This window comes from Hypomesus nipponensis, chromosome 18 (genome assembly GCF_054491055.1).
Source record: "Hypomesus nipponensis isolate SF chromosome 18, ASM5449105v1, whole genome shotgun sequence".
NCBI classification, from domain to species: Eukaryota; Metazoa; Chordata; class Actinopteri; order Osmeriformes; family Osmeridae; genus Hypomesus; species Hypomesus nipponensis.
In genome coordinates, this window is record NC_140378.1 from 2,851,648 (window position 1) to 2,866,822 (window position 15,175).

Below are 15,175 nucleotides of genomic sequence, written 5' to 3' on the forward strand. Positions count from 1 at the left end.
TCATAATTCTTGTCAGAATATAAGTCTGAGAACTCTCCGTTGGGCTTTGACTACGGGGCGTGTTTCAAACGAGCCTGGAAAACAAATGCCTCTTCGCTCAATTGGATACACCTACAACCAATCAGAGCAATGTAATGTTGTTTGTTCAAAACAAATTCAACTTAAGCGCTCTTTTGTGACGTGGGTGATTAGTTACTGTTGATCATCTGTCCATCATCGTATAAAGCCTGCCCTGGCAATATCATTGGTACGCCCAGATTCTGGTTTTACTGTAGTTGTTCCCCAATATGAGACCCTCCAGACCCAACTTCCCGACCAAATTATTTTGTGGGCGGAGAGAAGTTGGGCTGGCAGCCAGGCTATGTTTGGTGTATAATGAGTTTAATAATTATTCAAGTTTCTTTGACTATACCCAATAAATTCCTACCAGTTGGGAGTGTTCCTTCAAAACTAAAATGCATTAGGATGGATGAGACTGTGACCAAGTATGTACTACTTCCATTCAGGAACACATTTGTAGGCATGCCAATGCTCCATTTGTCCTACATGGGAGCTGAGTGTTGTGTTGTGTTGGGGCTGAGTATAAAACCTGAATTATTTTTGTGCTGAACAAAATTTATAGCATAGAGTTTCAAAAGATGTTGTACATAAAGTTAGCATAGGTCAAAGTTTATACTTTTTCTGAGACTTTTCTACAATTATATATGTTAGGGTTTTTTAATCATTTGGCATGTAAAACTAAATTTGTGTTAACTGTTTAATGTTCTTTGCACCTGCATTTAACCAATGAAAATACATTGTTATACCATGGTGTAGGTCAGGGGTGGGCAATTAATCTTTACAAGGGGCCACATGAGAAACCTTAAATGTGTTGGAGGGCTGCAACATTGATAACTTGAACTTAATTCTGCTATTCATTTTCTCCCATTGTAAAAAGCAGTAAAGTATATATTTTGATTAGCTACTACTGGTTATCAGAAAAATAAGGATATTCTGTAAAAAATTATATGAATATATGAAATTTTGGTGTAGGCCAAATAGGAAAAGACTATAGAAGTAATACACTGTAAAAACAAAAACAATCACTACATCAGTGTTTCATTTTATTTATAACTAGTTAATCTACACAAACACTGAACAGTTGTTTTGCAGTAGGCTATGTTAAAGATATGCAATTGATCAACTTTATACAAAAAGCAATACATGCTTTTTTCAGTTAATTTTGTTCAGTGAAAGAAATTCAGAGGGCTTGAACAAGTGCATCAAAATCTGGCTGAATGTTTGATATGTGATGGACAGCTTACAGGTGATCATCAGGGTCTGCAGCTTAACTAGCAAACCATCAGCTGCCCGCGCACACTGAATCAGTCAAGTTCTTGTATTTGTCTGTGCGTTTAGTCCCTAGGTGCAAATTGTAATCCTTCAACACAGTGACCTGTTCTCCACAAACTAAGAACACGGTTTTGCCTTTGACTTCAGTAAACAGATACTCAGAAGTAATTATCACTTACTTGATCCACAAATATGTTTAGCTGTAGTAGTTATTCTGTAGTCTAATTCCTTTTCTCTTCCATATTGTACCATATTGTTGACTTTCTGGACACAGGAGACAGAGAAGTTGTTTCAGCCTCTTGGGTAGCAAATGGAAGAAGCTGCCTCCCCACAAAGCCAGGGAGCGATTTAACAGGGCCATAATTGGAGCAGACCCACCTGAAGAACCGTGGGCAAATCATAACATCAGGTAGCCTGATGTTGTCATACTCATAATTCTAGAATATGAGTCTGAAACCGCTTTGTTGGGCTGTGAGTATGGGGCGTGTTTCAGCCGAACCCGGAAAAAAATGCCCCTTCACTAAATTGGATAGACCTACAACCAATCAGAGCAACGTAATATGTTGTTTGTTGAAAATGAATTCAACCCAAGCGCTCTTTGGTGACATGGTTGATTACGTTAACGTTGATCATCTGTCCATCATGTATAAAGCCCGCCCCGGCAATTTGATTGGTCCGAACGGCTCCTGTTCGGTGAGATGGGCATGAGGGTGTCCATGCTCTAGAGAGAAGGGAGACCCCCCCCTCCCCCGTCCATCAGCAAATCTCACCCTACCACCTTGGCTAACACATTTTCTGCGGGAAACCCTGCATTCAATTCAAAACATTGTATTACGTCCAGTGAGACAGTCAAGTTTGTTTTTAGTGAGTGGACCTGAAATTCTGACCTGGATCTGAGAGCTAGCTGGACGATAGGGGACCTCTTAATCTGCAATTCATTGTTGCTTGCTCTAATCAGATGTACTAACTAGGCTAATAAAAGAAGACTAACTTTGTATGCCAACAAACACCAATAACTATAACCAATTTGACAGACTATAAACCAATAGACCAATATTGCTAACAATAGATACTAGCCCTGCAGTCTAGCTCAAACTGCATTTGGAACCTAACAAGCTATAATCTTACAATAAACGTTAAATAAAGCTGGCTATATTAAATACTACTATTAACAATTGATAAGAGGTCCACTAATGTGTCTAAATATGAAAAAATGCAGTAATTAAATCTATAAATTTACCAGCTAACTTGCTCCGGAACCACTGAAAATGAATGGGGTTGAACCGTGGAAAATACAATGTTTGGAACTATAGGTTGCATGAGACACGCTTTACTTCCGCATTCTTCGATTACAATGGAACAAGTCTATGGAAATGTCACAACTCTCTTTTTGCATGGTTCTGAGGGTGGCCATGGCACCCTCTGGGGACGCCCCTTCCATTACCTCAAATACTGTGTAAATGAGTCAAGTTGTTGTAAAATTAATTTTTTTTCATTTTGTATTCAGAATCACATCCCATAGACCTATCCATGCAGGTCTTTTGCTGTATGTAGAGAGACCTACTCACTTTCCTCCACCAATCTGCGCCGGGAATTAATCCGTACAACTGCACTGTGTCGCAATTATTAGCTAGGCTTCTAAGGCCAATTGGCTTGCTGGAATTTCTAGATAAAACCTGAACATAATGAAAACATGTATTTAAACCTTTTAACCAATTAACTACAGATCCCACGAGCAAGATCAAAGACAATCTTGAATAGCTATCTGAACAGGAACGGAAATATGCTGTTGAGGGTTGCTCAACGTTTCAAATTACCGTTGATGACGGTTTGAAGTGCAACGATGATGTTCTTGAACAGACACTGTTAGTCCCCGTCCCGGGAAAAATCTACCAAAGCAAGCTGGGCGCCAGAAAGAAACAGTACAGCAAGCCTTTTTGCAAACCGTTTTGCTTTATTGATATTGAGGATTACTGTACAGTATTGTAACTGATTACAAAAACGAGGCTGCGACGGTAAAACTAAATAGGGTTTTCAAACACCGGGGAAATGTCGTTGTGGTCGAGCGGGTAAGACTGGAATCTTTGTTGCATGATGTAGCCAGCATAGCAACTTGGTCTACTGTACAGTCTAGCTCTAATTATAAGATTATACGTGCTTAACACATCGATGGCACTTGTATGTAGTTATATTATTGTATCGGTTTAACCTTCTGACAGCTGATTTTTGAACATGCATGCATTTGTTGATCTTTCCCGTTTTGTATCCGTTGTTGTTCCACTGGAACCAGCAGGCAGTGAAACTAGAGTTACTGGTAACTGCTAGTTAGTCGCTAGCACATTTACCAATTTTACGGCCGCAAATCAACCAGAAGTTTTCAATAGTTAATGGACTGTAGGACATCCATTTGTATGTTCATATCTACTGTAAGTCAATGTAGACTTGTGCCAGATGACGCATGTGATTGTTTTAAAGCCAACGTTCAGTCACCACTTGCGGCACGGACGGTTCAATCTACACCACACAGTTGTACTTGACTAGTCAACAGTCAAAACGTCTGTTAGCATGGTGTTAGCACTAGAGCTAGCCAACATTGCATTAGCTAAAATCTAACAGCGAGCCTACTTGGGAGTGCTTCGTTTTGTTGATGATGGTGTTGGGCACACTCGAAATTACCGAAAGGAAGTGTGCACTAGCGCTTTACGAGCTGGTGCATACATCTAATTGCTGCTTATAGGTGATCTAATTCAACGTTATTGCGGCTATTACTTAGTTCAAATTCTGTTAGCCAAATCTACTGTACTATTGAACCACATCGTATCCACGTCGAGGTCAGTTTGTAGCAGCCAGGCGCACCAACTCCACTTTAAAACCCCCAAAACAATTTGTAGCTTACGTTTGATATAATTAATATTACAATGTAAGGTTGTTTTGAAGAAGTGATGTTGTTTTGTTTTACCTACTTCTTGTTTTGTTATGGCCTTGCAGTTTCCACACACACAAAGTGATTACCTTTATTTCAGAAACACGATTCTTTCTATTGATCTTACTCCCACCTCTGTTTCTCTTTCTCCTGAATCTCCATCTGCTCTGGGCAGCATGAACGAGGAAGGTGAGGGGGGACTGTGCATGGACACAGACTCTGATGAAGGGGAGCAGAGGGATAGCGGTAAGGTCAAGGTGAAGTGGACTCCAGAGGAGGTGAGTTTTAACAGCCATTCCGGGACCTGTTTGAATACTTAACATGCATCCTACCTTCCGTACCCGGAGAGCGTACCTACATAGATTTAAAGACCAGAGTCAAACTTTTTACAACTTTATTCTTTATTTGCAGGATGAAAATCTCAAGATTCTGGTGCACAATTTTGGACATAAAGACTGGAAGACCATTGCCAGCTTTTTACCAGTAAATACCAAGAACAAACAAACACAGTGTGTGCTGTATGCGTGAGAGAGAGAACAATCTGACACCTCTTGTGTTCTCAGGGCAGGACAGACTACCAGTCCATGCACCGCTACAGGAAGTACCTAGACCCCGACCTGGTGAAGGGAGCATGGACCAAAGAGGAGGACGATAAGGTGAGATCTCAAAGACACAAGAAGCCCCGTTAAATAAATGTTGCCTTGGAAAATGGTTCAGTCTCGTATGACAAGCCGTGGTGTTTTCAAACGTTAAACTTTGTATATTGTTTGCAATTGGATGTATGCTGTGTGTCTTTCTATTGTTATTAGCATAATCAACCTTTTGGTATTTGCATGGTATACATGATGTTGTCAGTGACGTGAGCACCCCACTCCCTTTCCCTCGCTCCTCTGCAGGTGATTAAGCTGGTGGCTATCTACGGCACCAAGCACTGGGCCATGGTGGCCCGCCACCTGAAGGGGCGCCAGGGGAAGCAGTGCCGCGAGCGCTGGCACAATCACCTGGACCCGGATGTGAAGAAGACCTGCTGGACCGCCGAAGAGGACCTGATCATCTACAAAGCCCACAGCGTGCTGGGGAACCGCTGGGCCGAGATCTCCAAGCTGCTGCCTGGCAGGTAGGAGGAGAGGAGTGGTTGGACGGACAAATAAGAAACATACAGCCCCCAGAGTGTTTCACTATCGTTATCATAGAGTGAAACTGTTACCAAATGAATTGAGAGTAGGGGAAACAATAGCAACATCTCATATTTGAATAACAAATGTTATGGACATCTTCTGCCTGTGTGACAGGACGGACAATGCCGTGAAGAACCACTGGAATTCGACCATAAGACGCAAGGCTGAGATGGGATACTTCAGCCTGGATGAGCATGGACACCCTCTAGCTGTCCTGGAGCAGGGAGAGGTCAGGCACCATATTACCCACCTGTTTCAGCAATCGGGGTTGATGAGGAAGAGGTAGACTGCAGTAAGTACTAAGTAGCGAGGTGTCGAGATTGACCCAGTCTCCTCACTCACAGGTGGACTTCCATTGTGATGTTGTGTTAGACACTGAGCCTGAGTCTGCAGAACTGGTGAGCATGTCACCTGTAGATCCACTCACACTCACCTCTGTTCATGTCCAGAATATACAGTGAAATAAACATTTGTTAACTGTGTGTATATTGAAACAAAGGAAATGACTGAGGATCACATTGCCCTGACCCTGTCTTACCCATCCCCTCTCTGCTCCTGCTAGATTCAGGGCTCAGCCAGCTGCGAGGTCCCCAGGCGCCAGTTGATCAAGGGGAAGAGTCGGTCAAGGCCCAGACCCAAGCCCAGGCTCAAGGCCGTATCCCTCCCAACCATAACCCTTTCATCCAGGATGGACGCCGGCAGCACCTTCTCCACCTCTTCCCCCAACTCTGGGCGCCAGAAGAACATCACTGGGCCAGTGCTGAGGATGATAGCAGAGGACATGCTGCCTCTCAGGTGAGCCAACGACCGCTGCTCTGCCAACACTGACCACTGCTCTGGCAACACTAGGCTTAAGGGACAATGCTGTGTGTGTGTGTGTGTGTGTGTGTGGAATAGAGAAAGGTGTGAAAGTGCCTGAGACCTACAACATTAAGCGTGTGCGTCTCAGGTGCGCTGCGTCAACGAGTCAGAAAATGGACTGACACGAACGCGTCCTCTTAACCCATCCTACTGCAGCTTGGTGGAAGGTTCTGGATTCAGACACTTCATGTCAGTGGTGGGCCCCCAGTACCAGAAGCTGTCCCAGCGGGGCGTGGGCCTGCGTCTGTACGACGAGGTGGAGAAGCAGATCAAGCCCCAGCTGATCCGCGACCTCAAGTCCTGCCTGACGTCGAGCGGCGGCCACGCCGTGGTGCACGCCACCCTGGACCTCTGGACCACCAGCTACGCCGAGCCCATCGTCGCCGTGCAGCTGCACTTCCTCGACAACGACTGGCAGGTCCGCCGGCCCATCGTGGCCTTCCGCCACGTCGCCCAGAAGAACCCCACGGCGGGCGTGGCGCGGGAGCTGGAGGGCGTGCTGCTCAGCTACGGCCTGTTCCCCCACAACGTGGGCTACATCCTGACCAGCCAGGCCAAGGCCGCCATCACCGCCTACGAGCTCTTCTGCGACTACAGGGTCATGTTGCCCCTGCAGCGCGGCGACCCGGAGGAGGAGGAGATGCTGGCCTTCCTGGGGGACCAGCCCCCGGTCGGTGCGGCTGATGACCCGTTCTCCGAGGTGGTGTACGGCACGCGGGCCAGCTGCGTGGTGCACACCCTGCACCAGGTCATCAAGGAGGCGCTGAAGAACTCCAGGGTGGTGGAGAACCTCCTGTCCCAGGTTCACAGCGTGGTGGCCTTCTTCAGGAGCAGCGTGTACTGGAGCGAGGTAGGGAGGACTGGAAGGACTTCCATATATTTTTTTTTAATACGAATATACAGGGCTTTCATTTGCGAACCATTTTGGTCACGTACGCACCCGAAATTGTATTTGTGCTACCTCAAAATATATTTGGGAGCATCTGTGCGAGTGCAAATAATCCGTATGGTGCGACCTGTGTTCATTTCTTTATAAAACGCTCGTAAATTAGCCTTATGTGCCTGCTGTGAGCTGATACAGTGGTCGGTTCTATCCAACGTTACATAACTAGTTAAACTTCATCTTTACGTTCTTAACTTTAATGTAGGTTTTTTTTTTCACTGCGCTCCGTTGTCACGTGACAGGGAGCTAATTAGCGCGCAAAATAGGAAGAGCTGAAAAGACGATATGAACATTTTCGGTGGCTTTTCTGAATTTTTCTTGGTGCGCCTAACTTTTTTGTCAGAAGAACTAGTGCTATCATTTCTAAATGTCATGCCCTGTGTATATGTAAAATATATACAAATACACTACCAGTCAAACGTTTGAGAACACACCCATTTTTTCAGTAAGTTTAAATCCAGTCAATAATCTGAAATGGGTCAAAGGTAAGCGGTAAACTGCCAGAGGTTAAACCTTTTTTTTTTTAGGTTTTTCAATTAACAAAGGAAGAGAGATAGACCATTATAACCCCTTAAAAATGTAGGTCTTTACTTTGATAGAAATTGCAAAGGAAACCAAGGTGTCAGCGAGTCGTTTCCTACACCATCAAAAGGCACTTGGAAACTGGAGGAAACTCTGACAGGAAGAGGTCTGGCAGCCCAAAGCCACAACAGAATCAGAAGTTTCTGAAAGTCAACAGCTTGCTTGATAGGCAGCTCACAGCTTCAAGCACAGCTTAACACTGGTCGAAGTAAGCAAGCCTCACTTGATGGTTGAAAGTGATGGTTTGGGGGCTCTTTTGCTGGATCCAGAGTCGGCAACTTCCACAGAGTGAGTGGCACCCCGAACCAAAACTACCACAGCATTTTGCAGCATTTCAACCATCAATTGAGACTTGCTTACTTTGACCAGTGTTAAGCTGTACTTAGAAACTAGTCTTCTGATTCTGTTGTGTCTTTGGGCTGCCAGACCTCTTCCTGTCAGAGTTTCCTCCAGTCTCCAAGTGCCTTTTGATGGTGTAGGAAACTGTACTCACTGACACCTTGACTTTCTTTGCAATTTCTATCTAAAGTAAAGACCTACAGTTATAATGGTCTATCTGTCCTCCTTTGTTAATTGAAAAACCTGAACTTTTTTTAAACCCCTGGCAGTGTACCACTTACCTTTGTACCATTTCAGGTTATTCTCTGGACTTGAACTGCTTAAAAATAAAATAAAATAAAAGAGTGTTTTAAAACTCTTGATCGGTAGTGTATATACATACTGTGTATTCTAGATAATAGATATATAATTTATTGTGATCTAAGTAGTTGGTTGTTTGCTTATATTGTACAAAATATATCTGCTGGTCTCCTGATGAGTCATCTTGAGGACTCTTTTCTATCAGGAAGAGGCTTAGTACCTCCAGCCAGACAGTGTCAGAGCGCCAACCCTGTCTAGTGGGGATTTCTAAACATCAAACTCTTTTAACTTAGCCGCACTGCTCGGTTCTGACTTCCTTTTGTTGTCCAATCAGGTGCTGCTGAAGGAGTGTGGCCTGGCGCTGGCCCCGCCCTCTCAGGGATGCAAGTGGAACTCCACCCTGATGGCAGTGAACCGCATGGTGGGGGAGGCAGCCTGGACCTCGGTCATGTCAGTGCTGGCCCAGGCCCGCATCGAGGCCAAGGACTCGGCCAGCTCCCCGCCCATGGTGAGGGCCAAGCGGGAGCAGGTGGTGGACATCCTGGCCCTGCTGGAGCCCTTTGAGGAGGCCATGCAGGTCCTGCAGGACGACGGGATCACCTTCTCCCTCATCATCCCGTCCCTGGTCGGCCTGGACCTCACCCTGGAGGGCCTCGCCACCAACTACGGCCCCTTCTGCAAGGCCTTGCGCTCGGGCCTGCACGCCCGCTTCCAGCCCCTGCTACTCCAGAGGGACCTGATCCTGGCCACGATCCTCGACCCACGCATCAAGCTGCAGCCCTTCAACGACGCCAAGCAGGAGGGGAGCACCACCACCCTAACGGCTCCCTCCAAGTTCCAGGCGCGGACGCTGGTGGAGGCCACTATAGGGGAAGACGAGGCCGGGGAGGAGGGGAAGGCGGGGAAGGCCCTGGGGGAGGAGCTGGACGTGGTCAGTGTAATGGTGAAGCAGGAGGATGAGGAGGAGGGCAGCCCGGGGGAGGATGGCGAGACCTCGGTCGGCTCACACAACGGCAGCGCCAAGAGGAAGTCCATATTCCACTTCCTCCAGCCGCCGGCGAAGACGGCCAAACACGGCGAGCTCGACGTCTACCTCTCAGAGCCGGTGCTGCCCGGCCAGGACTCCCCCCAGGCGTTCTGGGGCGGGGCGTCCCGCTTCCCCCACCTGAGGAGCGTGGCCAGGAAGCTGCTCGCCGTGCCGGCCACCTCAGGGGGCTTCGACCGCCTCTACCCCATGGCCACCTGCATGGTGAAGGCCAGGAGGAGCCGGCTGCCCCCCCACACCACCGAGAGACTACTCCTGTACAGAGAGGCTGTCAAAAGACCCAACAGCGGCACCTAGTCTGCGTCTGGTATACTGGTCTTCATCACTGGGGGACATCTGAAAGAAGGACATATTACATGATATATCAACCCAGCCAGGGGTGCAAGCCACAATCCCTCTTAGTCAGGGCTGGGTGTCAAGCTGCTCTGGACCAATTGACAGGGACCGGCAGACAGGGAGGGATGGGCTAGCTAGCTTGAAGCTCGGCTGGAAACCTGGCAACGCCTGACAACCGACCGGACGAATGGAATCACCAAACGTGTCACCAAATGCAAGCGATACCTCTGAAATGAATCATGTTTTATTTTTGTTGTAAATTCACAAAGTTGATTTAGGTTCTCAATGAATTGAGCTACGAGAAAGTGGTCTTTCTCACTCTGGTAGGAGGACCTATATCTTATTTTGTCGTTTTCTCATGGAGGGTTTATCAGATCATTCCTGTACTGTTCACAAACCACATTATGAATTTCCATTTAGTTACTCATATGAGAGACCTGACAAAGCTGCAAACTGACTTGTAAATGTTGTCTACCTGATGAGTCTTTGATTTTCATTAGGTCTAGCTGTATCTACTCATTTGGTTTGAATTATTTCATTTTATGATGTGATTGGTGATGGATGTTCACTAGTGACAGATTCATACTGAATTGTGAGTGGTCTTCTGTTAAGTGACAATGAATTGACGTGACATTTTCAACTTTTTTTTACTTGACTGATTGACCAGTGGATGTCTAAACAGTTATAGAATAAATCTACCTTGCCTTAAACTGTATTGTATCTTTTTGTCATGGTAATTTGCCTGAGATGCAGTACTGTTTCATATCAAACATTTTCTGGAATCATGCAAGTGCATTGTACGACCCTTGATAGGCTTTGTATTATATCTGTTTATGTTGATTTTGAGGGTTCCCCACTTATGTCTGTGAACATGTATCTATTTAAGAGCTAAACTTATCTAAATAATACATTTTGATATGTGTTCATCAGATACTGTGTTGTATTCATACAATGCCATGTGGATAGATTGAATGTAGCCTAAAGTTAGCCTAATGGGGGTTTAAGTCTAACCTGGTAACCCATGTAATCAAGATTCCTTAAACTAATGCTCAACTGCTTCGTCAAGGGGGACATCACAACCTGGCAACCCCTAATAAACTCTGCTTAAACTGACCTGTTCATAACCCGATACTGATGTCAGGCGAATGTAACAATAAATAAAGATATCCGTTTTACTGTAATTGTTATTGTCTTGGGTATGTAATAGTGTATCTCCATGAAATACCACTCTCAACCTGTAGAGGGAAGTCTTGTATTTCTGTTGGAACTACAACGTCATTTACTTCCGCCCAACACCAAACCAGCTATTGGTCGAAGTCGGGTCTTATGTCAGACGAAAACACTTTGTTTTGTAACTGACAATAATACCTAGAAACCGGCGGACTCTGTGCTCCCCGAAGCGAATTGTAAAGGTAAATTAACTGCACTTAGCTAACACATTCCTAGCCTTGCAAACACGTTTTGTTGGAGACTAAATAGATATTGAAGGCTTTAGGGAAGCATTTAGTATTTTCCCAGCACACCACTATGAAAGTATTTTAAATGTGTTGTCAGTAATGGTTTATAACTCATCGGGTGAAAACAAATTAATCAAAATAATCGGTTAGTTACTCATTCACCTCACAGAATGGCAAAGGTTCCCAAGGTGCGACTCTCCGGGGGGCTGGAGATATGCCGCATCCTCAACGGCATGTGGCAAGTGTCCGGAGCACACGGTCCGGTAGACATCCCTAAAGCAGGTATCCATCAGTTTAAGTTCCTTCGTTTCTTTTATGTCTTATGGTCGGTAACGTGATATAAGACCCACACAAAAGGATAGTTTAACTGATCATGTAGATTATTTATTAGCATCAACCCATTCAGCAATAACCCAATGTATTTTTCTCTCATGTTCTCCTTTCTAAAACTCCTCTGTAGTGCACGCCATGCAGGCATATGTGGATGCTGGACTGACCACCTTTGACATGGCTGACATATATGGACCAGCAGAGGAGATCTATGGACTCTTCAACAGACAGGTAGGAAAAGACAGTTCTCTCTCTCTCTCTCTCTCTCTCTCTCTCACACACACACACACTCTCAAGCTAGAGCTCTGATCTTCTATAATTACCACCCAACCAATAAAGTTCTCCTGGCCTGTCTGTTCCCTAGCTGAGGACCCAGACAACTGAAGGTTCAACTGTGGTTCTCCAGGGTTTGACCAAGTGGGTTCCTCGACCGAGTCCAATGGACCCCAAGGTGAGACTCTGAGAAAACAATGTTTGTCTCATCACTGGTGGCATTATCTCATTTGAACTATATCTCAAAACAGCACTGTCGAATCCTGTAATAGCACACCTGCAGCCACCAGGTTGTAGTGTGTCACCTTTGCAAGTTGTGTTTATTGTAGCTGCATATGCCTCTTCACCAGTGCTTCTTCAAATGTCAAGAGTCTTGTGACCCGTGGCTAGTAAAAAGGCTTGCAACTGTGTGCAGGTGGTGAAGGCAGCGTTGCAGCGCTCCATGTCTCGTATGGGGGTGGACAGGCTGGACTGTGTCCAGTTCCACTGGTGGGACTACGGAGACAAGAGATACCTCCAGGCACTGGGATACCTGGCTGATCTGCAACAGGATGGACTCATAGGTACACATACACGTCCAGATATACACACACACACACACACAGACGTGTACCCACTCTTATTTTTGTACTTGTATATAGTCATTATTGTGACACAAATTCTACTTTACTACTCACACACACACACAAGTGTTCCACATGCTCACTGGACTGTGCTTGCTGTGGTAAAACGTTTCAGGAGACCTGGCTCTCACTAACTTCGACACCCACAGGCTTGAGGAGATCACCAGCAAGGGCATCCCCATTTCCAGCAACCAGGTGAATACAGACACATGCAAGAATACCCCACCTACACGCTGACACATATGTACTGATGTTAATGATGCGGGTGTGGGTACTGTGTGTTCCAGGTGCAGTACTCGCTCATTGACCAGCGCCCCGCAGCCAAGATGGAAGAGTTCTGTTTGTCTCACAACATCCAGCTCCTCACCTACGGCACTCTGGGTGAGAACACTCTGGGGTCAGATGGCTGAGCGGTTAAGGAATTGGGCTATTGATGAATGAAGGTTGCTGGTTTGATTCCTGGCTGTGCCAGATGATGTTCACCCTACTTGCCTTGGGGGGTATGTCCCTGTACTTACTGTAAGTCGCTCTGGATAAGAGTGTCTGCTAAATGACTAAATGTAAACACTATTAACTATTATCTACAAGAATACTGTAAATCTCCTATCTGTGAAGTATGAGTGAGACATGAAACCACTGGTCCAGTATGAGACAGAGTTCTTATGCATAATTAGGAGTGGTATAAAACCAAAGGCCTTCTAAGATGGAGGTGAGACCTGACGATGCTTCTGTCTTGGTCCTGCTCATTCTGCATGATTCTCTACCCCCCCCCCCCTCTACTTCCTCATCCTAACCCCCCTACTCTGTCTCTCCTTTTATCACCCCCCACCTCCTTCACCACTTTCCGTCCGTCCGTCCGTCCGTCCGTCCCTCCCTCCCTCCCTCCCTCCCTCCCTCCCTCCCTCCCTCCCTCCCTCCCTCCCTCCCTCCCTCCCTCCCTCCCTCCCTCCCTCCCTCCCTCCCTCCCTCCCTCCCTCCGGTAACCGTTGCTTTCTTTCTTTTTTACTCCAATCCCGCACTGTGTCCATCTTTTCGCTTCTCTCCCCTTTTCTGTCAACCTATTTTCTCTCCTTGTCTCTACATGCTTGCCCACTCTTATCTGTCTCTTCCTTTTTGTATCACCCTTGCAACTTCCCTTCCTCTCCTCCCTCCTTCTCCCCCTCCCTCCCCCTCTGACAGCTGGTGGTCTGCTCTCGGAGCGCTATCTCGGGAAGGCGGAGCCCAAAGGCCGGGCGGAGCTCTGCACCGCCTCGCTAAGCAAGTACAAGAACATGATCGACAGCTGGGGAGGGTGGGGCTTGTTCCAGGAGTTGCTGGTTGCCCTGGACACCGTCGCTAAGCGACACGGCTGCTCCATCGCCAATGTGGCGACCCGCTACATCCTGGACCGCCCTGCGGTGGGCGGGGTCATCGTGGGCTGCCGTCTGGGCGTGGCGGGGGCGGAGCATATCGAGGACACCCTGCGGAGCTGCAGCCCCGAGCTGCTTCTCACGCCAGCGGACCTGCAGACGATAGATGCTGTTCTGGCACGTTCCAGAGACCTGCTGCAGCTTCTAGGAGACTGTGGGGGCGAGTACAGATGAGGGGAGGGAGGACTGTGATAGGTGGTGTGGTGGAGATGGTGGTACAAGGTACAAGGAGGTACAAGGTTGACGTTGAGAGGAGATGGTGGATGAAAGAACGGATGAGTATAGGTGGAGGAGGAAGACATTTGTATGACGAACGGAGACTGGTGACAAGCCTGGAGGGAAGGAAGAGAGAATACAAGGCACAAACAATTTGACCTTGTCAATAATATATCAATACTCTTTGCAATGTAAAGTCATTACAGAGCTGCTTGTATCATGCCCATTCAGCCAGAACAAAGTTCTTCCCTGGTGTAACTTTCATATGTTTGAATCATGATTAAATCCAGAAAAGTGTCTATGTATTACAGATTTCTTGGTATGTGTTTGTATCACAGTGTAAGAGCATGCCTATTAGGCAGACAGTATACACAGGAGACAACCAGATCTGGGTACAGTAGAGTATACAGTAGTAATGAACCCTGACAGACTACACATTGAACGCTCGGGGCTGAACAAGGGCTGGTGCGAGAGGGGGTTTGGGGCAGGGGGGCAGGGGGTGTGGGGGTACAGGCACTGGGGGCGGGGTGGGGGATAAGTTGAGAGGATTGAAGGTCCAGCTTGGGGGCCTGTGTGTCCTGTTTCCATAGAGGAGGGTATTGGATCTGACAGGCAGACGTATGGTTTGAGGAGGAGGGACATACCAGATACTCAGAGAGGCTGGGGGAGAGGCTGGGGGAGAGGCCGGGGGGGGAGAGGCCGGGGAAGAGAGGAACGGAGTTGGTCGGAGAGGATGGGAGTGAATGAATGGGGTGCAGAGGACTGGGGAAGACGGGGAAACACCAGGAGAAACATAGACACGGAGAGAGGCCGGGAGGATGATAGGGGAGAGAGGCTGGGAGGCTGATAGGGGAGAGAGGCTGGGAGGCTGATAGGGGAGAGAGGCTGGGAGGCTGATAGGGGAGAGAGGCTGGGAGGCTGATAGGGGAGAGAGGCTGGGAGGCTGATAGGGGAGAGAGGCCGGGAGCGAGGGGCTGCGGTAGACAGCGGGGGAGAGAGGCCGGGAGCGTGAGGCTGGGGTAGACAGC

At 47.1% G+C, this 15,175-nt stretch overlaps 2 protein-coding genes across 3 annotated transcripts; both read left to right on the top strand.

Annotated features, from left to right (window-relative positions):
* The first annotated feature begins 3,237 nt into the window (after positions 1–3,237).
* Positions 3,238–11,020, top strand: mybl2a (MYB proto-oncogene like 2a). Its single transcript, XM_084681190.1, has 10 exons — positions 3,238–3,401; positions 4,431–4,533; positions 4,667–4,738; positions 4,819–4,911; positions 5,152–5,372; positions 5,548–5,662; positions 5,778–5,831; positions 5,996–6,228; positions 6,451–7,144; positions 8,793–11,020. Exons 1-10 carry the CDS (start codon positions 3,382–3,384, stop codon positions 9,798–9,800), a joined length of 2,613 nt encoding a protein of 870 aa, XP_084537316.1. The 5' UTR covers positions 3,238–3,381; the 3' UTR covers positions 9,801–11,020.
* Positions 11,021–11,129: 109 nt separating this feature from the next.
* On the top strand, positions 11,130–14,444 carry LOC146250856 (uncharacterized). 2 transcript variants are annotated; one of them, XM_084680475.1, is made up of 8 exons: positions 11,130–11,251; positions 11,466–11,578; positions 11,757–11,857; positions 11,991–12,077; positions 12,315–12,462; positions 12,638–12,717; positions 12,810–12,903; positions 13,702–14,444. In XM_084680475.1, the coding sequence occupies exons 2-8, from the start codon at positions 11,467–11,469 to the stop codon at positions 14,103–14,105; spliced, it is 1,026 nt and encodes a 341-aa protein (XP_084536601.1). In that variant the 5' UTR covers positions 11,130–11,251; position 11,466; the 3' UTR covers positions 14,106–14,444. The 2 variants fall into 2 exon arrangements, with proteins under 2 accessions (XP_084536601.1, XP_084536602.1); XM_084680476.1 differs by having other exon boundaries at positions 11,138–11,251; positions 11,447–11,578.
* The last annotated feature ends 731 nt before the right edge of the window (positions 14,445–15,175 follow it).